This window comes from Mollisia scopiformis (assembly GCF_001500285.1).
Source record: "Mollisia scopiformis unplaced genomic scaffold LY89scaffold_3, whole genome shotgun sequence".
Lineage (NCBI taxonomy): Eukaryota > Fungi > Ascomycota > Leotiomycetes > Helotiales > Mollisiaceae > Mollisia > Mollisia scopiformis.
This window is the reverse complement of record NW_017263583.1, coordinates 300,088-323,512: the sequence shown is the minus strand read 5'-3', so window position 1 is coordinate 323,512 and position 23,425 is coordinate 300,088. Positions and strand designations below refer to the sequence as shown.

The following is a 23,425-nucleotide window of genomic DNA, read 5'->3' as shown; positions in this document are numbered from 1 at the left end:
TCTCTGCTATGACTTATGCTCTATATTCACAGTCACTCCGTAAGGAAAGAAGCCATGATATTCGAATATGGAGGAAGCCTTGAGGATAATAGCATCGAGAAGGGAAACCAAGGTCGTACAGGCGATCGGGGTATCTCGGGGGTTTCAGAGGAAGACACCGGAATCAGCTGCCACGCTACAACTAAAGTCAGCCATGAACATGGATGGCTAAACAAGAAGGACATACTATAGCACATTCTTCAAGAGGTCATGATCTTCGACTGAGTTTGCTTTTGTTCCTTTTTTCGAAAGGTCCATCACTCTGAAATTGGGAGCTCTATAAGTTGGCATTTCCACGTCGCGCAAATCAGCCACCAATACATTCGTGAACTCCAGGATGGCGGTTGCCAGAGTCTCTCGGCCAGTACCAGGTTTGATATCCCGAATCACGTGAGTAGAACTGGCTAGAATCTCTCTGCCTTCTCTGACCGGATTTCTGACAGCGATGAAGATTGTATCTGGATTGACGCTAAGAAGCCACGAAGGGTCTGTTTTCATCATCTCTCGGTAGATCTCCCAGTCAACTGCCAAGTTCTTGATGCGTTTGCCAGTGTCTAGTCCAAAGTTGAGCGGCTCGCGTTCGTCGGGATGAAACACGAGAATGCGAAGAGCTTTGAAGTGGGCTGGATGTAGATCACCAAAAAAGAAGATGTCCTCATCCAAGTTGACATAGATGTTTCTCTCAACCTCCGATCCGCTGAGCATATCAGTGCAAGAAACCAGTTGATAGTGGTCCAACAACAGAGCCCTCGAATATCTGCACACGTGCAACATACTTGGCACGAGACGAGGCCCACCGATTCCTTCGTAATAGATTCTGAGAGTATAGTCGTTGTTGTTATTTCGCTGCTGAAACTCCTCTTCGGTATCACGAGCGACACGTAGAAATCTCTTCTCTGCTTGCTGAGCCAGACAAGCAAAAGACAGGATTTTCTGCTGCATTTCCAGAGGCAAATCTGGGAAGAGAGTGAACTTTCGAGCTGCTCTCATACCGCCGGAACGTGTCTTGGTCCTTGGAGTGGCTGGAACGACCGAAAGCCTTGCAGCGATTCGGGCTGATCGTCGAACGGATGCCATCATCGCCAGTATTTCTGGATGAAGGTGTCTGTGCTTGAGGGTGACTTTCGATAAGAGAAACTTTTTGAATGTCAACGATTTCGAAATCAGAGTGAAGGAATAAATGGAAGAAGATGTGAGTGCGACTTCCCAAGTGAGTTTCCACGCTAAAGGCGACGTCCTGAGCACTGAAAGAGGAAGGCACGAACTCCGAGCCAAGGAAGAAATGAAAGATTTTTGAGCTATCTCAACAGAGCTCACTGAGATGCTCTAGTAATTTTCCCTATCTTTGAGCGAAAGCGAGAAAATATTTACACAGCGAGCATGAGAGCGTATCCGCGTTTGTAGTTTATCTTCTCTCTCCTCCAAACAGGGCTTAAAGAACATTAACTGCACCAGAAATGTAGGAAGCATTCAGTTTATCATTATGGCAGAGTTCCTTAATCCTGAGTGTCCTAAGCTGCGGACTCAGGTAGAGCAAAGTTCTCACCTCTACTAGGTCACATCTCCGACCAAGCAACGGGCACCAGACCTATCCTCAATCTCCAGACCCGGTAGCATGATACCCCTTCAAAGATGAGCAGTTCAGACCCGGATTCTCAACGAACGCAATATCAACCTTGATGCCATAAACATCTTCGAAGGCTTCGCAATCCTCTTCAGGGAAATATGGGGCCTTGATACTGATCTTTCCGCGAATTCCTACAGGAGCATTATCGCCGGTCGATAGACTGGAGTTGAACAAGGTGATCTGGTTGTCACAAGTTAATCCATCAGTGAAGATTGGCTGGTTCGTGACGTTCTTGAAGCTGTTTGACGTTAGCACTCGTAGCAATTTCCAGTGAAGGGGTACGTGCAAGCTGACAGGCCAAGGGCCAACTTCTTTGAGAGATGTGAACTTGGTTGCCACAGCTGGCTGTGTGGTGCTCAGGTTTGTGTATGCGTTCAAGAAGATCTCGTGACCCGATGGAGGAACAAATGCGTAGGCTTCGAGATCAGGGTCAAAAGTTGTTGGAGGCACGATGGTGCCCCCAGCAGCGGCTCCTTCAATGGCGATGGTATTGTTGGCTGAGATCAAGAGATACTTGTTCCATGAGAAACTCGAGTAACCGTCACCTAATAGATCCACGAACGGGTACAGGATGTGAATACTCTGAAAAAAGTTTCAGCTTCGTGCACAGGGTCCAGAATATCTACGTACCTGGAAGTCGGCGAGACTGTAGTTGAAAGCATAAACACCAACGCCATGATCCAATGCGCCTCTGATAATTAACTGAGAGCGGTGTTAGATATTATGGATCTTCATGAACACGCGATATCATACCGGATACTTGTCAATTGGAAAACCTGGAAGCAGGGAGTGATACGCTTTAGTCAAGATTGGATATTGAGCTGGTATGATGCTTCTCGCAAGATCATAAGAGATTGGGACGAGAGATAGAGTACTGTTGATGGTACCAGTGATTGAATCTGGGTAGAGGGGACCAATTGGATTTGGCGCTGAAGATGAGAACCCAATCGATGCATTCAGTAGCAGAGATAAAACTCCCAAAAGTACAACGGTAGGCTTCATGATTGAAGTTGACGATCTTGTTCGCAGATATCAAAGGTGTAGGGGTCTGGGCGCGTTGCGTCTAACGAATGGAGGAATGATTTCTGCTCCAAGTAATCAAAAGAGCTCGGATCTCGTAATCTTGATTGATTGAAAATGAAACAAAAAAATGAAATTAATATCAATCGTGAGAGGAGAAAAAAAGTGACGTCTCCAGACGTACCTTTACCAAAGTTAACGAATATCCCACGGAAATATCAGCACTAGCGAACAATTGCAAGTGGATGAAGAGCCGACACTACTCATGTGGATCCATGCAGGTCGACGGCTCTGCAGTATAAAACGCTCAAGCAATGTCCGGGGATATGAGATGAACGAATGATGGGCCCGGCTTAATTTTAAGCCACTTGCATTCGGGTCGAGCGCATCCGAGAAACATTGGAAAACGCAAAAGACTTCCGACCACTAGTTGGAGATCCCATGCCACATCAGGATATCTTCTGCAGTAGTTTTGAACGGCAAATAATGACCGAAAATTTTAACATTGTAGCTTCACCCGAAGTACGGGGACTTGCATATCTTGCCGTTTATTGCTAGGTCGTACAGGTTTCAGCCAGTGGTGCCATGGATCCTCCAATATCATTAGCACCGTGAGGCGTAGCAAAGCGTAATTACGCTAAGTATTTGTTGAACCATTCGATCCCCTGCTTTTCTGCCTCATCCATTGCTTTTCTATCAACCTCAGAGCTCCAGTCGCTTCTGAGAGCGAACCCATGGATTTGACCTTCGTAAATCCTCAACTCGTGAGGAAGCTCAGTCTTCTTGGCCATGAGATCTTGAATTTGTCCAACAGTGCCATTATCTAAGAGACTGTCTTGGTCGCCTACAGCCAAGCTGAGCGGTTTGCTTACTGGTTCGAAATCGCTGGGTACAGCAACGAGTGAGGGATGACAAGCATAAGCGGCATCGACTTCTCCATGTGATGCGAGAATTGCGTAGCGTCCTCCCCAGCAGAAACCGATAGCTCCAACCTTTCCAGTTCCTGGAATTTGACGAACGGAGCTGATGAAGGAATCGATCAACGGCTTACTGACACCTTCTCGGTGCTTCACCAACCAAGGTGGCAACGTCGTACCGACGACGGCAGTGCTCTTGGTTTTGTCTATGATGGTTTGTTGTTCGCGTACCTTGAGAGGAGGCTCGACAGAGTTCAGAAAGTCGAGTGGAAGAGAATCTCCTTGGTGGACGTCAGGAACATAGCAATAGAATCCAGCTTTGGCATAGTTATCGGCTAGAAGCCTGACGTTCTTGAATTCCCACCCGAAGACTGATAAACTTTTAATTGATTGTCCAATTTCCTGAATTTGGCATTACTAACTGTCAACAAGGAACACAATTGATTTCGCTTTCGATCCATCCTTTGGCGCTGCGACATAAGTGGGAAGTTCGCCAATTGTCTCAATCTTGCCAGTGGGAGTACCGTCGTGGACCTGTGAAATATCAGTCAATTGTGCTCTGAAAATTTGGGCTGTGAACAAACCTTGCCGGAAAGGCAACACTCGCTCATACCAACACCAGTCGACATTGTGATGAATCTGTTGAAACTCAAAGTAGTATCAAGTGTAATAAGTAAACAATTCACAAAGTGAGTTGCAAGGTTTTAATGTAGAAGTAAGTCTTACCTGCTGGAAACGTAATGTTGTCATGATGTATGTGAAAGTAGTGCAGGTATGACGTTGAGGTTATAGACTAGTGCCACCAAATGCCGCGGAACATAAACGGTACTCTTTTCCGACCGCTTTGAAGGCCCGGGCCTCAAGTTTCCATCCGGTCGATATTTGATTGTCCATGAATGCTCAAGTAGCGTGGGGTCATGTGGGGTAAACTCATGCAGCATAACAGGTATCAATTCCTAAAATGCCGTCCTATGTCTCCTCCGTTGTTCCTATTCTTACAATGTCTCCTACCCGAATCGTGGGATACTGACTCTCCTTTGTTGCAATTTTGGAAGGTATATGACACATATGAGAACCAAAAAAGATCTTCGACTCAAACCTGCGCGTCTTAGCTAGTGTGACAAACGGTTCCTCATTCTTTTCAGCTGTATCCTGATCAACGCAAATCATGTGGCAGCGCCGACATGAGCCTAGCATTTGAAAATTTTGTTGTCCAATACGAAGTGACGACCAGTGGTCCTCTGCATATGGTTGTGGGTTTGAGAGTTGGGACGAAGCCAAAACGATATTTGCTCGAAAAACGGAAGCTGATGCAGGCTTTCCGCCTGATCTGATAATTCCATCGTTCAACACATCTAGACTATCTTTATTGATTGCCAAAATTGGACTCTCATTAGAGAGTAATATGGGTCGCTTCCTGTTTTCGTTATCCGAGTCTGGAGGAGTTGGAGGAGCAAAAGCCCCAGGAACATGAACTTCATCAGATGAATGTCTCTTTGGCCGTTGGTGCTTTTGCATATGAGCTTTAGAGTGCCTAGTGCTAAAGCCCGAACCTCCAGCTGGAAATCTTGCAAGCGTGCAAGGCACGCCAAGTATATTCGAAAAGAAAGCAGTGATTTCTGGCTTGGAATAAGTTTGTGCAACGATAGCATCGCCGCACACACGAGACGGCGAAGACTTTCCTCCATCTCCAGTTGTATAGAATGACGGATTCGCTGACAAGGGAATGGCCAATTCTTGAAGTGGCAGATTGCCTTTCGGGTCATAAAACTGAATGCACAGCATACCTCTTCGAAAATCAAGAGATGGCCGAATCAGAGCCATAAGCGGATGGCGCTTCTGACTTAATGCCTGACCAGTACCTTGGTGTACGAGACACCACTCTCTGTCCCAGACTAGACCTTCAGGTCTCACTTCCCAATCGACATTTGAAGCTATAGTAAAACCACCGCAACTTTTGATGGGATAGATGGTCAGGCTCTCAACGAAAAGTCCGGCTGGATTTGGAATGGTTGGTGGATGCTCGTCGACGTCTTGGGTTGCCGTTTCAACATAGAACTCTCTGATGAACGAGATGAACGAATCTACGTCACTAATCGTGCTCATTGCACCCAAACTTGCACGAATGACTCCTGTTATCTTGCCTGCGTATATGTCCGTCTCGGCACCGCATCTATAACCCGCCGAGAAGTTGTTTCTCATCTCCCAAGGTTCTAGCTGAAGACAAGCCGCAACACCTCCCGGGTTGCACAAGCCTCCGCTTCTGATGTGGAAATTCCGTACAGAAGCCAGCCTTTCAAACTCAGTGTTGCTGATCCAAGCCCCATAGCTATTTTTCAGGTTGAAGGCAACCACTGGGCCTTGGAATTCGCTGAAATGTTGAGTCGAAGACCTGGATGAATGTATCACACATACAAGCTCGCCATTCTCATGCCGCAGACTAGAGAGTCCATCGAACAGTTTCCGTGCGAGAAATGATGTATGCCGCGCAATTTTCTCCATAGATCCGTACAACTCTCGATGTACTTCGAGTGCAGTATTCAAAGCTAGGATATTGTGAATTGCGAGTGTTCCGTCTTCTAGTCGGTCATGAAAGCTTTGACTTTTTGGAGCATGCCACTGCTCTCTCATACAAAGGACCACATCTACCGTCCCTCCGCCAAAATACTTCCTTCGCTGTAAAATAGTGCCCGATTCCTTGCGGACAATCAAAGCACCAAGATCAGGGAAGCCGAAAATCTTGTAGAAGCTTAGCACGGTAAAGTCTGGAGCCGTACTTGCATCACTCAGGTCCAGAGCTGAGGTAGAAACAAATGCTGAAGCATCAAGTAACGTGTAGCTGACTCGGCCATTCGAATTGTTCGCACGAACTCTCTCGGACCATGAAAGTGGCAGTCGACGGCCATCCATATTTGACTGTGCGGGATATGCGAAGAGGCTAATATCTGAGCTTGCCCCTTCACCAACCAAGCCGCTTGCACCAGACAGCCATTGCTCAACATCTTCGTCATCCAGACATCGGCTTGAACTGGCACTTTCTCGTACGCCTACAAGGCTTGTATGCGAATCTTTGTGGTATCCATAGTTGTATCCTCCTTCAAGTTCTCTGAAACATTCCATAACCAATTTTATGCCAGCAGTGGCATTGGCCACGAAGATAATGTCGAACTCTTCTGGATCTGCGTTGAAGCATCGTAAGACTTTCAGACGGATGTCTTCGATTCTGTTCGTCGTCAATTGGGACGAAGCGGAAGCTGAGTGAGGATTGCCATAGAGATTCGATATCATATCAGAAGTGAACTTTTCCATCAACGATTTGGCATAAAGAGTGGTACCAGCATGGTCGAGATAAATCGCATCTGAAGCTCAAGTATCAGTACCTTATTCCTTTCATATCTTGATAATGGATCTACCCTGGAGCATGGGATATTCTGCTTCCCGAAAAGCTTCAACATTGCTATTGTAGCCATCCTCCATTGCAAGATGAATTGCAATTGCTGATCGTGATCATTCAAGGCGGTTCCTGGATGTTTCCTCCTTTCGAAGAGAACAGCAGGGGGCACCGGAAAATATGGATTTGCATTATTCACCTCCTTCTACAGCAAAGCTTAGAAGAGGTTGATCCGACGGCGACCTGCGGCAAGAGTGGAAGAGTGGAGGACCCCAACCTTATCATCACAGGTCGGAGCTCGCCTGCTCACGTGCACATGCGATAAGGAGTTTACGGCCTGTGAAACGAGGCACTAAAGTCGTCGTGAGAAATAATTTCGTCAATAGAGAGGGCAGAGTTGACAGTATCATCTCTGTTCACCATGTTACGGCCACGCATACCTCGGATAGGGCATGCCCTTCACTCTTTTCGACGATCCTTTCATCAGGTCCCACCTCTCGTTCACGACTTCCGGGAGGGTGTCCCAGGACTTCTTTCACCTGCTGGATTCGATATGGCTTGGACGAAATATCAAAGTCTGATGTGCTCGAAGCTCAATGATCTTACAGCTGGTAAGTTGAGCTCGTATTCATAATATTTAATGCTATATATAGCATTCGATAAAAGAGCTCTCAGGAGCTTATAATATTTCTCTTCTCCATTCGAAGAAACCAAAATAACACTACATCTATAGGAGGACCATGGGAAAACAGCGAGCCCAAAGATGTAGCCATCAACTTCGCCCGGGACCCAAACTCAGCCCCAATCTTCAACTACGCATCAATGGCACACAACAACCATTTCTTCTTCCAATGCCTATCTCCCAACCCACCAGAGATGCCCTTAGCACTCAAAACCGACCTCGAGAAATCCTTCGGCTCAATCGAAACCCTCAGACGCGAAATGGTCGTAACAGCCAGCTCCATGTTCGGACCCGGTTTCGTCTGGCTCATTAAAGAGCGGTCCTCGAAGAAATACAAAATTCTATGCACGTACTTGGCAGGGTCACCTTACCCTGGAGCACATTTCAGGAGACAGACCGTAGATGTGAATACGGGGGAAGGTTCGGGGACAGAAGCCTACAAGAGGATGGCGAGCCAGCCGCCTACGAATACGGTTGGAGCGCATGGAGCGCATGCTAGGAAGGATACTCTGCCAGCTGGTGGGATTGACGCGACGCCGGTTCTGTGTATCAATACGTGGGAACACGTGTATTTACCCGACTACGGAATCGGCGGCAGTGGTTCTGGAGGCAAGAGAGCGTTTGCGGAGAGCTGGTGGTATGCTGTGGATTGGAATGTTGTGGCAGATAAGGCCGACGTGAAGGGCTCTCTGCCAATGGCTCGCTGAGGCTGGAGTGAGGAGAACTAGATGATTGTATCATATTGGGATCGATCCATGAGCTGGCGTTCCGGCATACGTCTATATACGATTAGTATGTACAATAGTGTACTGAAAAACTGCTTGAATAGCATGGAGCTATTGTAGAATATGAAGGATTCAGCTCTGCAGAGAGTTTGACAGTCTCAGCTCAAGACACAAGCTGCCAAGTGGCTCATCTAATAATGCACATTGTTCAGGACCTGCTGTTACCTATGCATGCACTACTCGTTGGCTAGTCCAAAGTTGGGCCGACTTCCTAGGTCTTTATAGCTGATGAGTACTTGAGAGAGGAGTTATATCACCAAGCCTCTCAATCAGACTTTCGCACCTCATTTCATATCACAACTGAGCCAAGAGGATATTTCTTTAGAGATCATTTCATTCAATTAGCTAATCCGACCCATTAGAAGGAGTGTCCTAATAATCTCCCATCACAACCCTCTTCGACCTAAAGCGAAGGGTTGGGTATCCAGAATATCTCGCCGAAAGACGTTTACGCCAAAAATGCCGCCAACTCAAAAACAATCATGGCACGCTCGCTATCAACAAAACGCAGCAACAAAAGACAAAATAAGTCGTTGAAATCCTCCTAAAAAGAATGGGTGGCATCATCACCACTTTCATCGCCCCTTTTTCATTCCGGTGGGGAAGGTTAGATCATGTTGCCGTTGACGTTGATCTCATACCCCTCACTCTTCTGCTTCAACGCCTTGGCAAGCATCAACTCTCTCATCCAGTCGATCCGCTCATCTCTCGACTTGACAGCGAAATAATGCGTCTTCGCCTTGGCGCCCGCATCCTTCTCATCGGCGCTAGCTTCCTTCTTCCTGAGTTTCTGCACGCGGTCCATGGCCGCAGGAATCAATTGGAACGAAAACGCAGCCTCATCCTTCTTGCCCTTGTCGCCAAGCGAGATGTTCATGGCTTTGAAGGCAGCGTTGAGTTTGCTTCCTGATGCGAGCGAGGAGCACGCAATGGCGTAGTCGTCGACGTCGATGTACTCGAGGGTTTCCATGGCGCGGGCGTCCTTGTGCATGGCGAGACGCGTGCCCTTGAGCGTAAAGTGGTGCTCGTGCCATTCGTGACGGAGCATCTTGGTCTTGCGCTTCTTCATCCATCCAGCGTGGGCAATGTCGTCCGCGGTGCGTTGAGATGGATCGTGGACTGGAGACCAGGGATAGGCGTTGGCGTTAGACTGGCCATAGGGCGCTGAAGGTTGAGTTTGGCTTCGGTTGAAGCTTGTTTGGGTTGGGGGTGCGGTCGAGACATTCTCGTCGACGCGGGGCATGGCAAAGGAGGGGCGAGAACGAGCTGAGGTGCGAGATTGGGTTCTCTGGGGTGGTGCTGGTGCGGGGTTGTGGCGGTAATTCATGTTGGGTGGAACAGATTGAGAGGCATCCCGAGAGATTGGACCAAGGTTGACAGCAGTCACGGGAACGTCCATCTCAGAGAATGGAGTGCCGAAGCGGTAGACTACTGTTCCTGGGGACTGTGTCGCACTGCGGAGATCTGAAGCCATGGCTTCGACGCGCTCCATGCGGTAAGGAGAGAAAGCTTGAGCGCTTGCAGAACGCGGGGGTGGTGTTGGACGAGGTGGTGGAATTGCAAGTCTTGGGAGACCGCGAAGACCAGCAACAGGTGCTTGAGAAGGAGCCTGTGACTGAATGTTCGGGAACATCTCGAATGGAGGAGTAGGTGGTTCCTCAGACGTCGTCCAGTTCGTTTGTTGGGGATCCATATGCTGGAACTGGATGAACTGTTTGACATTCTCTTGAGGATCACGGGATTGGAGACTTCGAAGGCTTGCCTCTTCCAACTGGCGGAAAGCTGGGACTGGCCCAGGCCCAAGCACGTCTGAAGAGGCGACGACTGACGGTACAGCTTCAGAGACAGGTCGGTTCATGTCAATGGCCTCAGCAGTGAATGGGTTACCTGGATCGCCAGCAATCCATATAGATCCACCTTCTGGAGAGACAGGGTGGTCCTTCTTGAAGTTGTTGATGAGTCGTTGTTGCTTTCGCCATTTTGAGCAATTCTCACCCTTGGCACACTTATGTGGCTTGGGCATGAGCTGCTCGATGCCGACAATAGAAACAGACTCGAGAGGTGTGATAACATCATCGGGGATGATAATTCGCTGTTTCTTGGACCTATATCGTTTTGGTTGCTCATCCGAGCCGCAATCCACGGACTGATCTCGCACTCTGGAGCCATCGCGAACTCTCGAACCATCTCTCCTTCTTGATGTATGTCTGGGCATGCGCTCGACACAAGGTGATGCCATCTCCTCCTCAATTGGCGTTGGTGGGGTCGGTGAGCTTGGTTTGCTATCCCTCAGAATATGAATCTCATTCCAGAGCTTTGTGCGTTGTCCAAAAGATTGGATGTCGAGTTCCCTGAGGTCTTCAAATTTCAGTGTGATGAGGATGGCTCCAGAGATATCGTTCTCCTCGAACTTTTCCACAATTGCTGGTTCGAAGCCAGCATTGTACATCCACCTTGCAACTTGTCTTGGTGTCCATAACGCAATTTCTTTTGAATTCAAATTCTCCACGGCGTCTGTCAATGTGCTAAGATGACGATGTTGACGACTCGGCACATCTGGAATTCTGGTGTTGCTCATTGCCATTGCTGCCCTTTGTGTACTGTTTGGTCTTGGAGTCATTGGCGACATTGCAATTGAAAACTCATCATCCTCAACAATTTGGGAGTCGACCGAAGCTCGGAAAAGGTGGGGTCCTCGTGGGCCCTCGACAGATCGCTTTTGTGTTGTTGAAATATCGAAATTAAAGCCTTCAAAGTTCTCATTGGGACTTGGAGTATGTATCTCTTCGAAAGAAGATAACGTTCGCTCACTCCTTCTCGAAGTCTGAAGTGTTATCAGCACACGCAAGCCATGATCAGTCATGAAGGCGGCTCACCGAGTTGACACTCAATCGCGGAGAATTACCCTCTTCTTCTATATCGCTGTCCTCAAAATCTGTGTCGAACATTTCTGTCGCAGTGGACATTGGTCGTGGCGCCAGCGCCTTCATGTTAAAGAAAGCATCCATGGGTTGTCCCTTTTGGAACATCTCCACCCGAGGATCGATTGGTGTTTCTGGGGAATAGTTGGGCTGGCGACAGTCAGTATCATACATTGGAAGGACTTCCTGGGCCTCATGAGCTCACCATATTGCCTGATATATGTTTTGGTATCTTTTGGTATCTTTAAGTGAAGGGAGTGCTAGACTACTAGCTTTTACCGTTGCCGGTCAACTTTCTAGAGAGTATGATATCGAGTAACAGTACGACGAGGACGAGTTAGGAAATCGCTTAGAAGCAAAAGTTGAAAGGCGCAAAAGTTCAAAAGCATCAAAAGGGAAGGCGATGAGGAAGCCGGCGCCTACGAGAGTATATATGTCTTGAGGTCAACGGGCGTGGAGGATGAGGGCTTCATCGTCAAAGCGCCCAATGGCCAGCATGATGCCGGTACAGGAGGAAGAATCTGCACAGTGACCTGTGCTCCGAGTGCATCGATGTGACTATTCTGGACAGAATTCAGCGGTTGTCGTCTGTTGGCTCCAGGGCTGGATGGGCGCTGGATGGCGGGAGTCGCGGTGGTTTGGGATGTGAGCAGCACGACCCCACGTTGCAGAAGCCAATGAGACCTACAGGCGAATATAGGCGAGGGGACGAAAAGCGCAGGATGCACGCATGATTGGCTACGTGAATAGATTTACGCGCTCGGTCTAACCCTTCTGCTGACTACGATTCGCTAATGCAGCGAGATCCAGCCGTTTTCTCCTTCCTGGTCATCCTTGTCCTTGTCCTCCATTTCTTCCATGTCCTGTCGTGCTCTCTTCGACTGGGGGGGCCGGATTCGGTACGACGGGACGAGAGAAGACCCGCCGTAACCGAAGGGAACTTCCTCAAGCTCAGTCGTACGAAGGCCCAATGATGCTCTGGAGATGCCTGTGAACTCCAAAGTCCCCTTTTTATTTTGCAATTGCGATCAACGAAGGGAGCGGCCCGGCCACGCTCAGGGGACGGTGAGGGCGACGGTGTGCGGAGAGGGGAGGGGAATGGAAGGGAAGGCCTGGCTGGTTCCGCGGCCAGCGCAAGAGACCATCGATGGGCGACGGAAGAAGTCCATACAGTAAGATCGTGGATATTGGCAGGAATTGTGGAGCCGGATGCCCATCCAACCTGCAAGAAATGTGGTGGTTGAATGCAGAGCTTCCTGCAGGAGCATCACGACAACAGATCAATTGTTCACTCACAGACTCACAGACAATGCGACCCGTTCAGGGATCCATTCATCCAATATGCACCATATCCTCGATGCCGTTCTGTGCGTTCCCGCCGCCTTCCCAGTGGCTGAGAGGGTCGCCCGTGGCGCAAGCGAATCTGAACACCACATCCTGATCACCGATGCGTGCACGAGACATACTGTACATGTCAAATCTCAACGACACTGCATCTCGACAGCTTGGGCTGCGATGGCTTTGTCCAAGATCCTCCATGTTCGAATGAATTCGCATGATTGAGATGACGAAGTCTCACTTGCCAGCGAGAGCGGACTTTTCGCGTCACGATCCCTTCATTCTCAATGCGAGAACCACATGACAAGACGTTGGGCCGCCGCTGGCCGCAAAAGCCATGTATTGGTACAAAATGAACCATCGTTCGTAACCACGCTTCCTTCGGAGAAATATCTGCTCGAACAGTGTCTCCATACGGGCCTACTCTCGAACGTCTGTCCGACGATCTCCCAACGGCTTCTCCAGGTCTTAGAATCATTCCGCCAATGGTCTTCTGGAAACGCACTCACACCAGTCTCACATGATTAAAAGTTCATGCGAGATCCCTTGAAGGGACCCTTCTATGAGATAGATCACTTCCAAGGGAATATCGTGGTCTGCGAATCCGAGACCTGGAGTGGCAAAGGAAGGTATCACGATGTTGACAAGAGTTTGCGAGACATCGAATCGCGGGGCCGGGACCCAGAATTTTCTTCAGCAACACACGCAAGGAGCCCAACCGGGATTGTGGAGAAACGGCAGGCAGCCCAAACTCAATTTTTCAATTTTTCAATTTTTTGAGAGACACAATACGACAATGTCAATATGATAGAATCATGACAGTTTACATGGTCTGGTCCATGCCGATTCACACCTTTTTGGAATTCCTAGACGAGTCTTGAAATGAGGAGCACGCTATCGAGCTCGTCACATCAAGCGGTCGATGCAATTCGAGATTCAAGATCCGCTAAGCAAAAGGCGTTGCATCCGAAGGCCGATCCGCACAGAGATCCGCATCCGCAGATATGAAGCTTAATGATGCTAGTTTTCCCACTTGGCTCGAATGTAGCTATGGTAAGCGAGAAACAGACGGCATTCACAGATATCGTCGAGCATCACAACATATGATCACCCCGCCATGATCAGGACCGCGCCCCGCGAAATGAGGAATTTCTAGATTGAGCAGACGATTTCCCTGAATTTGATTGTGCGCGCACGAATGATCCATGGCGGTGTCGTACGCATGATGGATCCTCCGTCGATGAGACAATGCGAAGTCGTCGCTCTCGCTGGCAGTAAATCAGCCTTCCACAAAGCCTCAGGAGTCAGGCAGAAAGTTAAACAATGCTTTAGCATGGAAAACACATGACAGACAGGTGGGGGTGAGACTCCATGTGGGATGCGGACCCAAACCTTCTAGGAGAGACAAAGTCAGATTAATTTGCCAACATTCATCAAGGCTCGAGTGCAAAAATAGAACTGGATCGAGCGGTTATTGTCACAAATTGTGACGACTTCGCGCCGTCGGGAAAAGGACAAAATTAGCAATCAATAGTTCCAATGTCCCTTAAGTGGCCGGATTGGGAACAATTATGTTGCTTTAAATATCACAAGGCGGTGAGAGAGAGAAAGCGAGCTCTTTACCTTATCGTGCTGCATGAAATAACATGGGCACGAGCAGAGCAGGGAAGACGAGGGAAGGAACCCGCTTGCAGTGCAGTGCAGTGCAGTGCAGTGCGGCGAGCGGTGCGGGGAGGTGCGCTGGGTCAGGGAATAGGGTAGCAATTTGGACGACGGGTGGCCAATAGGGGCCAGAAAGAGGTCTATTCTCTCCTTCTCCGACCCTGTCAGTATGTGCTGGTCTTCCCTGTCGCCCTAGGGTATTTTTGCAGGGCGCACAGATGCACTCACGATGCCTGTCCTGCCACTGGCTCCCGTGCTTCCGCACTTCACAGGCTAAGGCTTGCTTGATCACAGACGACAGCCTATCACGCTCCCATATCGACTCTCATCACCACATCACGCGATGCAAGACCACAAACCACAACCTCCCCCCCAAAAAGAATTCCACCAAACACCAGCCCTGTCTTTCCCACCATTCTTCCGAGCTCGACCTCTGCACTGCAGTGTCCTCAACTCGTCGTCGTGGTTGCCATGCCCTGGTCAACCCTGGTCTCCCCCTGTCTGACTGTCAAATCAGCCATGAGGTTCGACTAATATCACCGTCTTCGACGACGTCCCTTCCACCAAGCCTGACTGGCCGAGAGAGTGGCCAATCTCATCCTGACCGCCCTTTGGCGCTACACGATTCGATGGACGCGAGATACGGAATCTCGAGGATCTGCTGCATCGGGGACCTTGGACAGCAAGCTCTGCATATTTGCATTTCGTTTTTTGCTCGACTGACGAGTGAGGCTTCTCCTCACCGCCGACGTCGCTGGCCCGTCCAGGTCACTTGCCAGGGTTTGGTCAACAGCCTCCTGACGGGACGGAGTTGCCTCCTCCACTAGGCACAAGATGGTACCGAGCTGGACTCGAACTCAACAAACCAAACAATGGATGGGGAAAGTCTGGGCCAGCACGCGGAGAGGGAGATCAGCATCCAGCTTGGACGATGATGACCACCATGGAGCTTTGAGCTTGCAGACGAAGCTCGAGGAGAGCTTCTGCATCGGAGCAAGCTAGACTCAACGCACGCTGCTACCCGTTGCTCAACAGTGGTCCGTGAGAGCTTTTGACGAATATGCATGTAAGCCGTGCGAATTGATTGACAGCAACAAGGGTAGCTATCGAGCTGCATCCGGCCCTGCAGAAGAGCATGGACCAGATATTCCTGGTGCGGTAGGGGACCCAAACGTCGACGGCAGAGCGAGCAGCAGCAATCGCTATCCGGCAACGATGATCGTTCAGGATGCTCGAATCATCCATCTGTGAGGCTACCACGCTAGAGAGGGGTCTTGACCCATTTTGGGACTCGACTCCTCGGTCCAGCAGCTGGGATATTTCTCTCGTCGGCCAATGGCAGAATGTACATGCAGTCTGCATGCATGAGGCGCCTCTCGAAAATAGCCCCTCCATCCGTTCTCTGCTCCCCCACTGGCCAGCCACCGCTCCCTCTGGCCTCGATCCAGGCTTGCAACCCTGTGCAATACTTTTGGTCTGGTGTGGTGCCCGATTTGGAGCCAACCAGCGTCCATCTTTCTGCCCGCAGATGCACGCTTTTTCGAGTCCTGTCGTCTTGCTGGCTGAGACCTGGTTCCTCCCTCAGTCGGTTTAACGGTACCACACGACTGCCCCTACCCTAGCTCACCTTCCCATCTGGTAGACCAACTCTGCTAGGCCGTTTTCTGGGCTGGGCAGGAATAGCATCATCTCATTTGGTGGTCCCGAAATAGAACTCTGGATAATCGATGGCTTGAGGTGCATTTTGTATATATCTATCCAACGCACACATTCAACAACTTCTCACTCCACGAAGAATTCAAGGTCATCAGTGTGCACTCCGCTCTCCTCCCAGTTCCCACTCTCTTCGCCATCCTCTCCACGCTCTCACTCTCGAGTATCAAAGTAAAGCTGGACTTGCTTTGACCCGCCATTCATTAATAAAATAATCGGTCCCTGGCTCGCCAATAATCGACTCGGCAGATCCCCGTCTCTCATCGCCGCACTACCACCAAAGTACACCTGGACCCCGATCCCCCTTGGCTCGAGTCACGTTGCCCCCACCATTTGCATGCGAGGTACAAATGTCAACACAACCCCCCAACTCACAATTCACGGGCAGAACGAACGTCGCCATGGCGGTCGCTCAACCAAAGCCAAAGCCGGCTACAAAGGCCAACACTACTCCGAAAGGGAAGATGCAGATGCACAGAAGATCACGGACAGGTTTGTTCCACTTTACTTCGGCTCATGTTCTGGAAAGTCGCTTCGAGTTAGACCTCTTACTGACATAACCTTTAAAGGTTGCTACACATGCCGACTCCGAAGAAAGAAGTGCGACGAAGGCTCTCCTTCTTGCACTGCTTGCAAACACCTTGGCCTTCGCTGCGAATACAAGAGACCCATGTGGTGGAGCAACAATGATCAACGCCGGCTCCAAAAGGACAATATCAAGATGATCATTAAGAGAAAGAAGTTGACTGAGAAGACAACCTCATCTGCAACAAATCAAGTCATGACACCCGGCTCAGAGACACCTCCTGGACTTTCACATTCGCTTCCCACCTCGGCCACCTTTTCTGATCCTCTCGATCGCACTCGGTCCGCTTCGATTGATTCCTCATTATCGCTTTTTGATTTTAATGCGCCTCCGCATATTGCCGACTACACTGCATACAATGCGCAAATGCACTCTTCACATTCGCAATATGCATCCATGTATCCCGAGTTTTCACCCTACGAGATCGACGTCAAGACTGAGAGACAAATGTACATCAATGACAACCTCGCTCGACGAGAATCGACTGTCTCTACATTCAGCACTTATCACCCGCCACCACCACCAGAGCAAATGCTTCCATCATTTCCGGTCGACAATGAATGGGAAGGAGCGATCTACACCGATCGCAGAGAATCATTGGCGGAAGAGACACTAAACATTAATCTTTTCGATTTCTCCCATGGCCAACCAGCTCCCGTGCGCCAAGTCGCCATTGAACTCGAGGAAGGCGACCAAAGGCTGCTCGACCACTTCATTTCTGACGTTCTGCCTTCAGTCTTCCCGATACTTGAAACAAACCAGCATGGCTCCGCCCGAACCGATTACGTTCTACCGGCTTTGTCGAATAACAAGTGCTACTTGCATTGCTGTCTTAGCATAGCGGCGCAGCATTGCAAAGCCACGATGAACATTCAAGGAGAGCAAATTGACAACGATATCATGCGCCACCGTTATGCGACAATTTCAGAGCTCTGCGAGGCTCTCAATCGGGATACGAATCACTCGGACATTCTCGAGGCAACCTTGGGCATGATTTTCTTTCAATGCTCGGTTGGGCGATTCGACGACTCCTTGCCAGACATTCCATGGCACCAACATTTCCAAGCTGCAATCTCACTGATCCAGAAACTTGAGCTCAGCCGCGCAGTCTCTGAATCACATGATCTCATTCCATTCAATATGACCCTCACAGCCTGGATTGACATTCTTGGATCGACGATCCAAGGCCGAGCTCCAACATTCGCCCACACTTACCGAGAGAAGCACTTGTCAACAACCAACTCATCTCTCGGACTTCGTGAGCTTATGGGCTGCGAAGATCGAGTCATGTATTTGGTCTCTGAGATCGCTTGTTTAGAAGCTCTCAAGAAGGACGGCATGGACGACATTGCTCTCTGCCAACACGTCCACGCTCTTGGAGATCAAATCGGCTTGACTGAAATCGGAGAACTTGGACCAAAGATCCCATTCAATGCGAATGGTGTCTTGAGCCCCAAGCAATTGAGCAAAAACATCACTGCTGCATTCCGAATTGCAGCTAGAATTTACTTGTGCAGCCTGGTCCCAGGCTTCACTCCCAGCCAACAAAGCTGTGTTGGTCTGGTATCAAAACTCACACAGGTCCTTGAGTTTATCCCTTCTGGACAATCCGGCTTCGATCGCAGTCTGGTCTGGGTCTACTTGATTGGAGGCTCAGTCAGCACCATGGACTCCCCTTTCCGCTCATTCTTTGAGGAGCGATTGATGGGTTTGGGCGACCTCGCCAACTTCGGGAGTTTCGGGCGCGTTGCCTGCCTCCTGAAGGAAGTTTGGGGACACGTTGATGGGCGCTTAAGTCCTGGCGGTGGTGAAGCACACTACGTTTCCTGGCGAGACGTTATGCAGATGAAGGGCTGGGATTTCTTGTTGATCTAGAATCCCCCCGGCTTAGAACCTTGGACTGGTTTCAAGGTTTTTTACAAACTTCTTCTGCAGTGCTTTTTGATACTTGGTATCAACTTTCACTTCACCTCGGACGTCGAGCGCCCACCGATAGAGTCCCGGAGACGATTGATTTCGCATTGAGATTTGTTTGACGGGGGAGCATTGCGAAACAGAGCTATCTGGATATACCAGCTTAATGGCTCAGAAACGCATGATGACGATTGGGACGAAGCATACGCATGGGATGGGACGGGAAGGGATGGGAAACGAGTGGGAACGGTGCATCACTGGCGACGACCTTTTCTTGATTCATTTCCCTCTGGTACATAATTATTTGTTCGTCAAGCAAGCATTGTGGGCACAGCACGGCGTTCAGGATTGGGGGATATTGCTTTGGGGGATGGATACCCACAAGCAAAAAGACGTACTTCCCTAGATGGGCCCAAAAAGGCTGGATCTGGTACATTACGTTCTACTACTGGCAGACACAAGACGTGTCTCGAGGATTCTGGGAGGAGAGACAGTGGATGAAGAAAGGGAGTTGAGCACTGCTCCTCCGGTTAGGGATTAGGATACTAGGTTACGCATTCGTGTAGATCCTGCGCTTCTGCGTAGCTTGGTTGGATAATTAAAACAAGTCAAAAACATTTCGTCTCTCCATTCGCTTGTGCATCATGATTGTGAACCAACGGATTGCCTGCATCAAACATCAAACATTCAATGGGAACCGAAATCATCCCTTTGCGAGGATATACTCCAGTTTCAAACACTGATACAGTACCCAGGTACCTCAATTTCCACCCGAACAATCATCTACCTGCGCAACACGTGACCCGCGCCCTTCTTCAGCGTTCCGACGCCACTCCCCTCCACCCCGACATCGTCACTTAGAAACAAAGCACCAAGCACCAAACACACCTACAGTACCTTTGTTGCACATCGCATCGGGTCTTCACGCCGACACGCATTCTCGTGCTTCACGTTGTCTCCCCCCCGACTCGAATGTTGTGGTGTCACTTTGTGTACGATACCGGAAGGAAAATGGGTTGATGTGATGGGGGCGTGGGCGTGGGCGTTGAGAGTGAACAGGGTGCGGGACGAGCTGCGGCCGTGGCCGATGTGATGTTCTCTGCTCTGCGGGGCAGGAATATCAATCACGCTGCACGCAAGGAGGAGAAGGGATCAAGGACCGGGTTACCATTTTCCCATCCCATTTTTTTTGGTTTTCAGCATTTCGAAGGGGGAAAAGTAAAAAGCTAGAATGGCCCCCAGGGAACGAAAGCCTTGGGGGCGCTTGTCGAACCTCGGGGCCGAAAAAGAATTTACCTACCTTACTTACTCCTCGTCGATCGATAGGTTTCTCCCCTCACAATAATGCTGCAACAGCAAGTGCATTGCGCAAGCAGGCAGGCAGGCAGGCAGGTATAGTAAAACGGATCACATGCGTGCGAAGAAAGGGAAACGACATACACTACAGCTCAGCTCAGCTCAATGAAAATGTGAGACTCAATCGCAGCCCAAAGACGCACGCTGGCCGTCCGACTGGTCGCACCGCTGGGAGTGCAGGGCCAGTTAAATGGAACGAGGACGTTGGGCGTTGGGCGGAAGCGAAACTCCTGGATCGTCGTTTGTTCGTACCCGGATCCTGCTGCTGCTGCTGCTGCTGCTGCTGCTGCTGCTGCTGTTGCTGTGGCTGTGGCTGTGGGTCACATGGTGAGGTGAGGGCGGCCATTCGATGGGACAGCTTGCATTGAAGTGAAGCATGAGGGAAAGGGAAAACTTGGTTCTGTCGTGTTGCCGGAGCTGGAAACCCGCTGCGAGGCGAGAAAGAAGGACGGACGAACGAACGAATGAATTATTCGATATGCTATCACGGGTCTGGAAGTTCTAGTCTAAGGTAGGTACCTAGGTACCTAGGTACTCTGCTCTGCCTCCAGCCGAGCTCTAGACGGATCCACAGATCAGGTGTCCTGTTACCATTGGCTTTTGTAAGGAGCCAATACTTCCAGTGAAGAGCTACTCGACGAAGACCTGTCTATTCAAGGGATCATTTACGATGATCGATGTTACTGTAGCTAACTATGACCATCCCACGGCAAGAGTCGGGTCTGGCATCGATGGGACGAGAAATGCCTTCCCTTCCATCTCTCACATGATTTCATCCCATACTCGGTCGGCCCATTCCTTTTCCCTGTCCATCCTCATCCTCACGCAAAGTCAGCCAATCGCGCTTAGGTAGCGTTCCCAGCGCCAACCACCACCAATGAATTGAATTCCCGTCGTCGTCGGATGCCTCAAGCGACGTTCGTTCATGAAACGACTTCCATCCTGAAGCGCCCAGAGCCTGTCAATCCCAAGAGTCACCACCAAGAAGAGACTGCACTGCCTCATCAAGTGAGCACCCCCCGTTCGCAAAGCGCAGCGCTGCCCTCCAGCCTGTGATTCCGTGCGCTCCTCGAACCGCCGTTGCGGTTCTCGCGGGACCTATTCTAGCATCGCGAGACCTATTCGAAGGTACACGGTCGACTCGAACTCGACCGCGTCTGCAGACTGCCGGAGGATATGCACGCCGAAAGACAGGTAGGCAAGCTGTTACAGTACCGCTATGAGGGAGACATTCGAGCCCGATGACGAAAGGGAAAGGTGGGTGAAGAACCGTAGGTAGTGTACAGCTAGCTGGCTGGCTGGCTGGCTGGAAACAAAGAGACTTGGAAATGGGTTCATGAATGGGCCGCCGTTTCTGGACTCTTCATTAGATCCCATCTTGTCCTGGTTTTTTTTGGGTTTCCGAGAGAGAGAGAGAAAAAAAGTTGTGTTTCGTTTCCTTTGTTGGTTTTCTCCTTGTCATATACTCGATCCTCTTTGAATCACTGTCGCGGACTCGAACATTCATACTATTCTATAATTACTCACTGCTTGCTTGCTCGCTCTCGAATATACCCATTCCTTCGCACTTCCCTCGAGTTCTATAATCTGCACAAATTTCGATTATCGTTTTATCTGCCACTACAGCTGCAGAATCATACGTTTAAGGGTACACAAGATACACGGTATTTGGAACCGGGAACACAATGAGGGGATCCTCAAGGGCGATTCTGCTGGCAGTCTGCCTCGCGACCTCTGCTACGGCGCGATATACACCCAACACTATCTTCGAGCGAGAGACGGTATGTCCAGATGCGGCGTACGTAGGGTGCAACAATACAGGTCTCCCAGGAGACTTTTGCTGTCCGACGGGCAGTAACTGCATCCCTCTCGCCGCAAACACAACACTCCTTTGTTGCCCCACCGGCCAGACGTGCCAAACCATCAAACCCATCACCTGCAACATAAGCTATCAGAACATCACCAAGAATCCAGACAATACCCTCAAAACGACGGCGTTGGGCGCTACTCTACCGTCTTGCGCCGGACAATGCTGTCCCTTCGGCTTCTCCTGCAACACGAACAATAACTGCGTAATGGACGCCGACCAAAGCATCGCTCCCACCACCTCCTCATCAAGCACAACCTCCACACCCACAAGCACCTCAACCTCTTCCCCCTCCGCAAACCCAACCACGACCTCCTCACCCACCTCCAGCACCCCCCTCCCCTTGACACAAACCTGCACCAAATTCCCCATCCCCGCCATCCTCGCCGGCTTCTTCCCCGGCCTCGTTCTCGGCATCCTCCTCGCCATCCTCGGCCTCTGCTGCTGGGGCAACTCGCACAAACGCTCCTCTTCCTCTCATCACAACACCCACGAGCGTCGCCGCTCCGGCTCCTCCTTTGGCAATATCTCGGAACCGCAACCGCTCGATCGAGAACACGATATGCGGACCGATTTTCTGCGCAAACCGCCCATGACACCCTCTTCTCAGGGTTCCACCCCGGGCCGGAGGAATACGATGAAAGGGCGCATGAACTCGTTGTTCCGGAAGAGTCGCTGGGATGATGGACAGGGAGATATGGCGACGCCGCCAATTCCGTTGAATATCAATAAGAATAACAACAATGGGAACGGGAATAATAATGGGGGAAGACCCGTCACACCGGAGAACAGGCAGCAGAGGGAGGTGAGTGAGTTCTATGGCAATGTGCCGATGATGATTGATGAGCGGGAGCATCCGACGCCGTCACCGCCGGGGCTGGGGCTGGGGAGTAGGAGGGATGTGGCGGATGTGGCGGATAGTAGGATCAGTTATAATACGACGTGGACGGATATCATGCCAGTGCCGGAACCCTCGCAGAGTTCAGGTAATGGGGGGACGGGAGGGAGTGGGGCGCCGTTGGCGGGGTTGCCGAAGGGGCAGCGTGAGTTTTGATCCCTTTCTTTTGGACGAGGGATGAGAGGCTAATGTTTTTGGTGTAGCGTTCAGACAGTATGGATCGCCGCCGAGATGACATTTCTTCATTTAGGGGTTGAACTGGAACTGGAAGTAGAACTATGCATTGTACTGTACGGACTCTAGATTGCTGGTTGAATGGATTGAGCGTCGTTTTTTCTTGGGCATATTTGCATGGTGTTGGGGCGTCTTTTTTTGTATTGTAGCTTTTCTTGATGGGGAAGGAGAGAAAGAACGAAGAGAACGAAAGAAAGAAGAGAACATTCGCTGCGATGACATGGCATGGCATGGCATGGCATGGCATAGAACAAAGAGAGGCTTACTTGCTTGCTTTTCTTGCATATATTGTATCGGTTTATGTTATATACTCTCGTTGATGACATGGGTCTTGTTTGATTGTGGGTGAGTGGAATTGGTGAATAATTGTGTTACTCTAGTGGGTGAAGTTTTGAAATGTGAGGTTTGGAAAGGGAAATTCCCCAAGGGGGTTTTATTTTCACTTGGATTGGGAGAGGAGCTCTCTGGTGGAGCT

The 23,425-nt window shown here is 50.0% G+C and overlaps 8 protein-coding genes across 8 annotated transcripts; 3 read left to right on the top strand and 5 right to left on the bottom strand.

Annotated features, from left to right (window-relative positions):
* Nucleotides 1-233: 233 nt before the first annotated feature.
* Nucleotides 234-1,318, bottom strand: LY89DRAFT_680476 (uncharacterized protein). Its single transcript, XM_018214086.1, has 2 exons — nucleotides 483-1,318; nucleotides 234-429 (listed from the first exon to the last, which is right to left on the bottom strand). Exons 1-2 carry the CDS (start codon nucleotides 1,114-1,116, stop codon nucleotides 347-349), a joined length of 717 nt encoding a protein of 238 aa, XP_018076699.1. The 5' UTR covers nucleotides 1,117-1,318; the 3' UTR covers nucleotides 234-346.
* A 315-nt stretch (nucleotides 1,319-1,633) lies between these two features.
* Nucleotides 1,634-2,668, bottom strand: LY89DRAFT_575724 (uncharacterized protein; the record flags this gene model as incomplete). Its single annotated transcript, XM_018208803.1, has 4 exons — nucleotides 1,634-1,904; nucleotides 1,995-2,248; nucleotides 2,297-2,368; nucleotides 2,420-2,668. 4 exons carry the CDS (start codon nucleotides 2,666-2,668, stop codon nucleotides 1,634-1,636), a joined length of 846 nt encoding a protein of 281 aa, XP_018076698.1.
* Nucleotides 2,669-3,211: 543 nt separating this feature from the next.
* Nucleotides 3,212-4,453, bottom strand: LY89DRAFT_680474 (dienelactone hydrolase family protein-like protein). Its single transcript, XM_018214085.1, has 4 exons — nucleotides 4,330-4,453; nucleotides 4,188-4,242; nucleotides 4,026-4,137; nucleotides 3,212-3,974 (listed from the first exon to the last, which is right to left on the bottom strand). Exons 2-4 carry the CDS (start codon nucleotides 4,230-4,232, stop codon nucleotides 3,319-3,321), a joined length of 813 nt encoding a protein of 270 aa, XP_018076697.1. The 5' UTR covers nucleotides 4,233-4,242; nucleotides 4,330-4,453; the 3' UTR covers nucleotides 3,212-3,318.
* Nucleotides 4,454-4,572: 119 nt separating this feature from the next.
* Nucleotides 4,573-7,080, bottom strand: LY89DRAFT_693745 (molybdenum cofactor sulfurase; the record flags this gene model as incomplete). Its single annotated transcript, XM_018216659.1, has 2 exons — nucleotides 4,573-6,962; nucleotides 7,017-7,080. 2 exons carry the CDS (start codon nucleotides 7,078-7,080, stop codon nucleotides 4,573-4,575), a joined length of 2,454 nt encoding a protein of 817 aa, XP_018076696.1.
* Nucleotides 7,081-7,361: 281 nt separating this feature from the next.
* LY89DRAFT_636251 (superoxide dismutase) lies at nucleotides 7,362-8,569 on the top strand. Its single transcript, XM_018211482.1, has 2 exons — nucleotides 7,362-7,605; nucleotides 7,728-8,569. The coding sequence occupies exons 1-2, from the start codon at nucleotides 7,416-7,418 to the stop codon at nucleotides 8,381-8,383; spliced, it is 846 nt and encodes a 281-aa protein (XP_018076695.1). The 5' UTR covers nucleotides 7,362-7,415; the 3' UTR covers nucleotides 8,384-8,569.
* Nucleotides 8,570-8,780: 211 nt separating this feature from the next.
* Nucleotides 8,781-12,015, bottom strand: LY89DRAFT_606790 (uncharacterized protein). Its single transcript, XM_018210433.1, has 3 exons — nucleotides 11,588-12,015; nucleotides 11,338-11,532; nucleotides 8,781-11,285 (listed from the first exon to the last, which is right to left on the bottom strand). Exons 1-3 carry the CDS (start codon nucleotides 11,588-11,590, stop codon nucleotides 9,069-9,071), a joined length of 2,415 nt encoding a protein of 804 aa, XP_018076694.1. The 5' UTR covers nucleotides 11,591-12,015; the 3' UTR covers nucleotides 8,781-9,068.
* A 4,481-nt stretch (nucleotides 12,016-16,496) lies between these two features.
* LY89DRAFT_664170 (uncharacterized protein) lies at nucleotides 16,497-18,556 on the top strand (the record flags this gene model as incomplete). The annotated part of the gene is made up of 2 exons (XM_018212751.1): nucleotides 16,497-16,587; nucleotides 16,665-18,556. 2 exons carry the CDS (start codon nucleotides 16,497-16,499, stop codon nucleotides 18,554-18,556), a joined length of 1,983 nt encoding a protein of 660 aa, XP_018076693.1.
* A 2,664-nt stretch (nucleotides 18,557-21,220) lies between these two features.
* LY89DRAFT_294139 (uncharacterized protein) lies at nucleotides 21,221-22,972 on the top strand. Its single transcript, XM_018206536.1, has 2 exons — nucleotides 21,221-22,861; nucleotides 22,920-22,972. Exons 1-2 carry the CDS (start codon nucleotides 21,637-21,639, stop codon nucleotides 22,949-22,951), a joined length of 1,257 nt encoding a protein of 418 aa, XP_018076692.1. The 5' UTR covers nucleotides 21,221-21,636; the 3' UTR covers nucleotides 22,952-22,972.
* The last annotated feature ends 453 nt before the right edge of the window (nucleotides 22,973-23,425 follow it).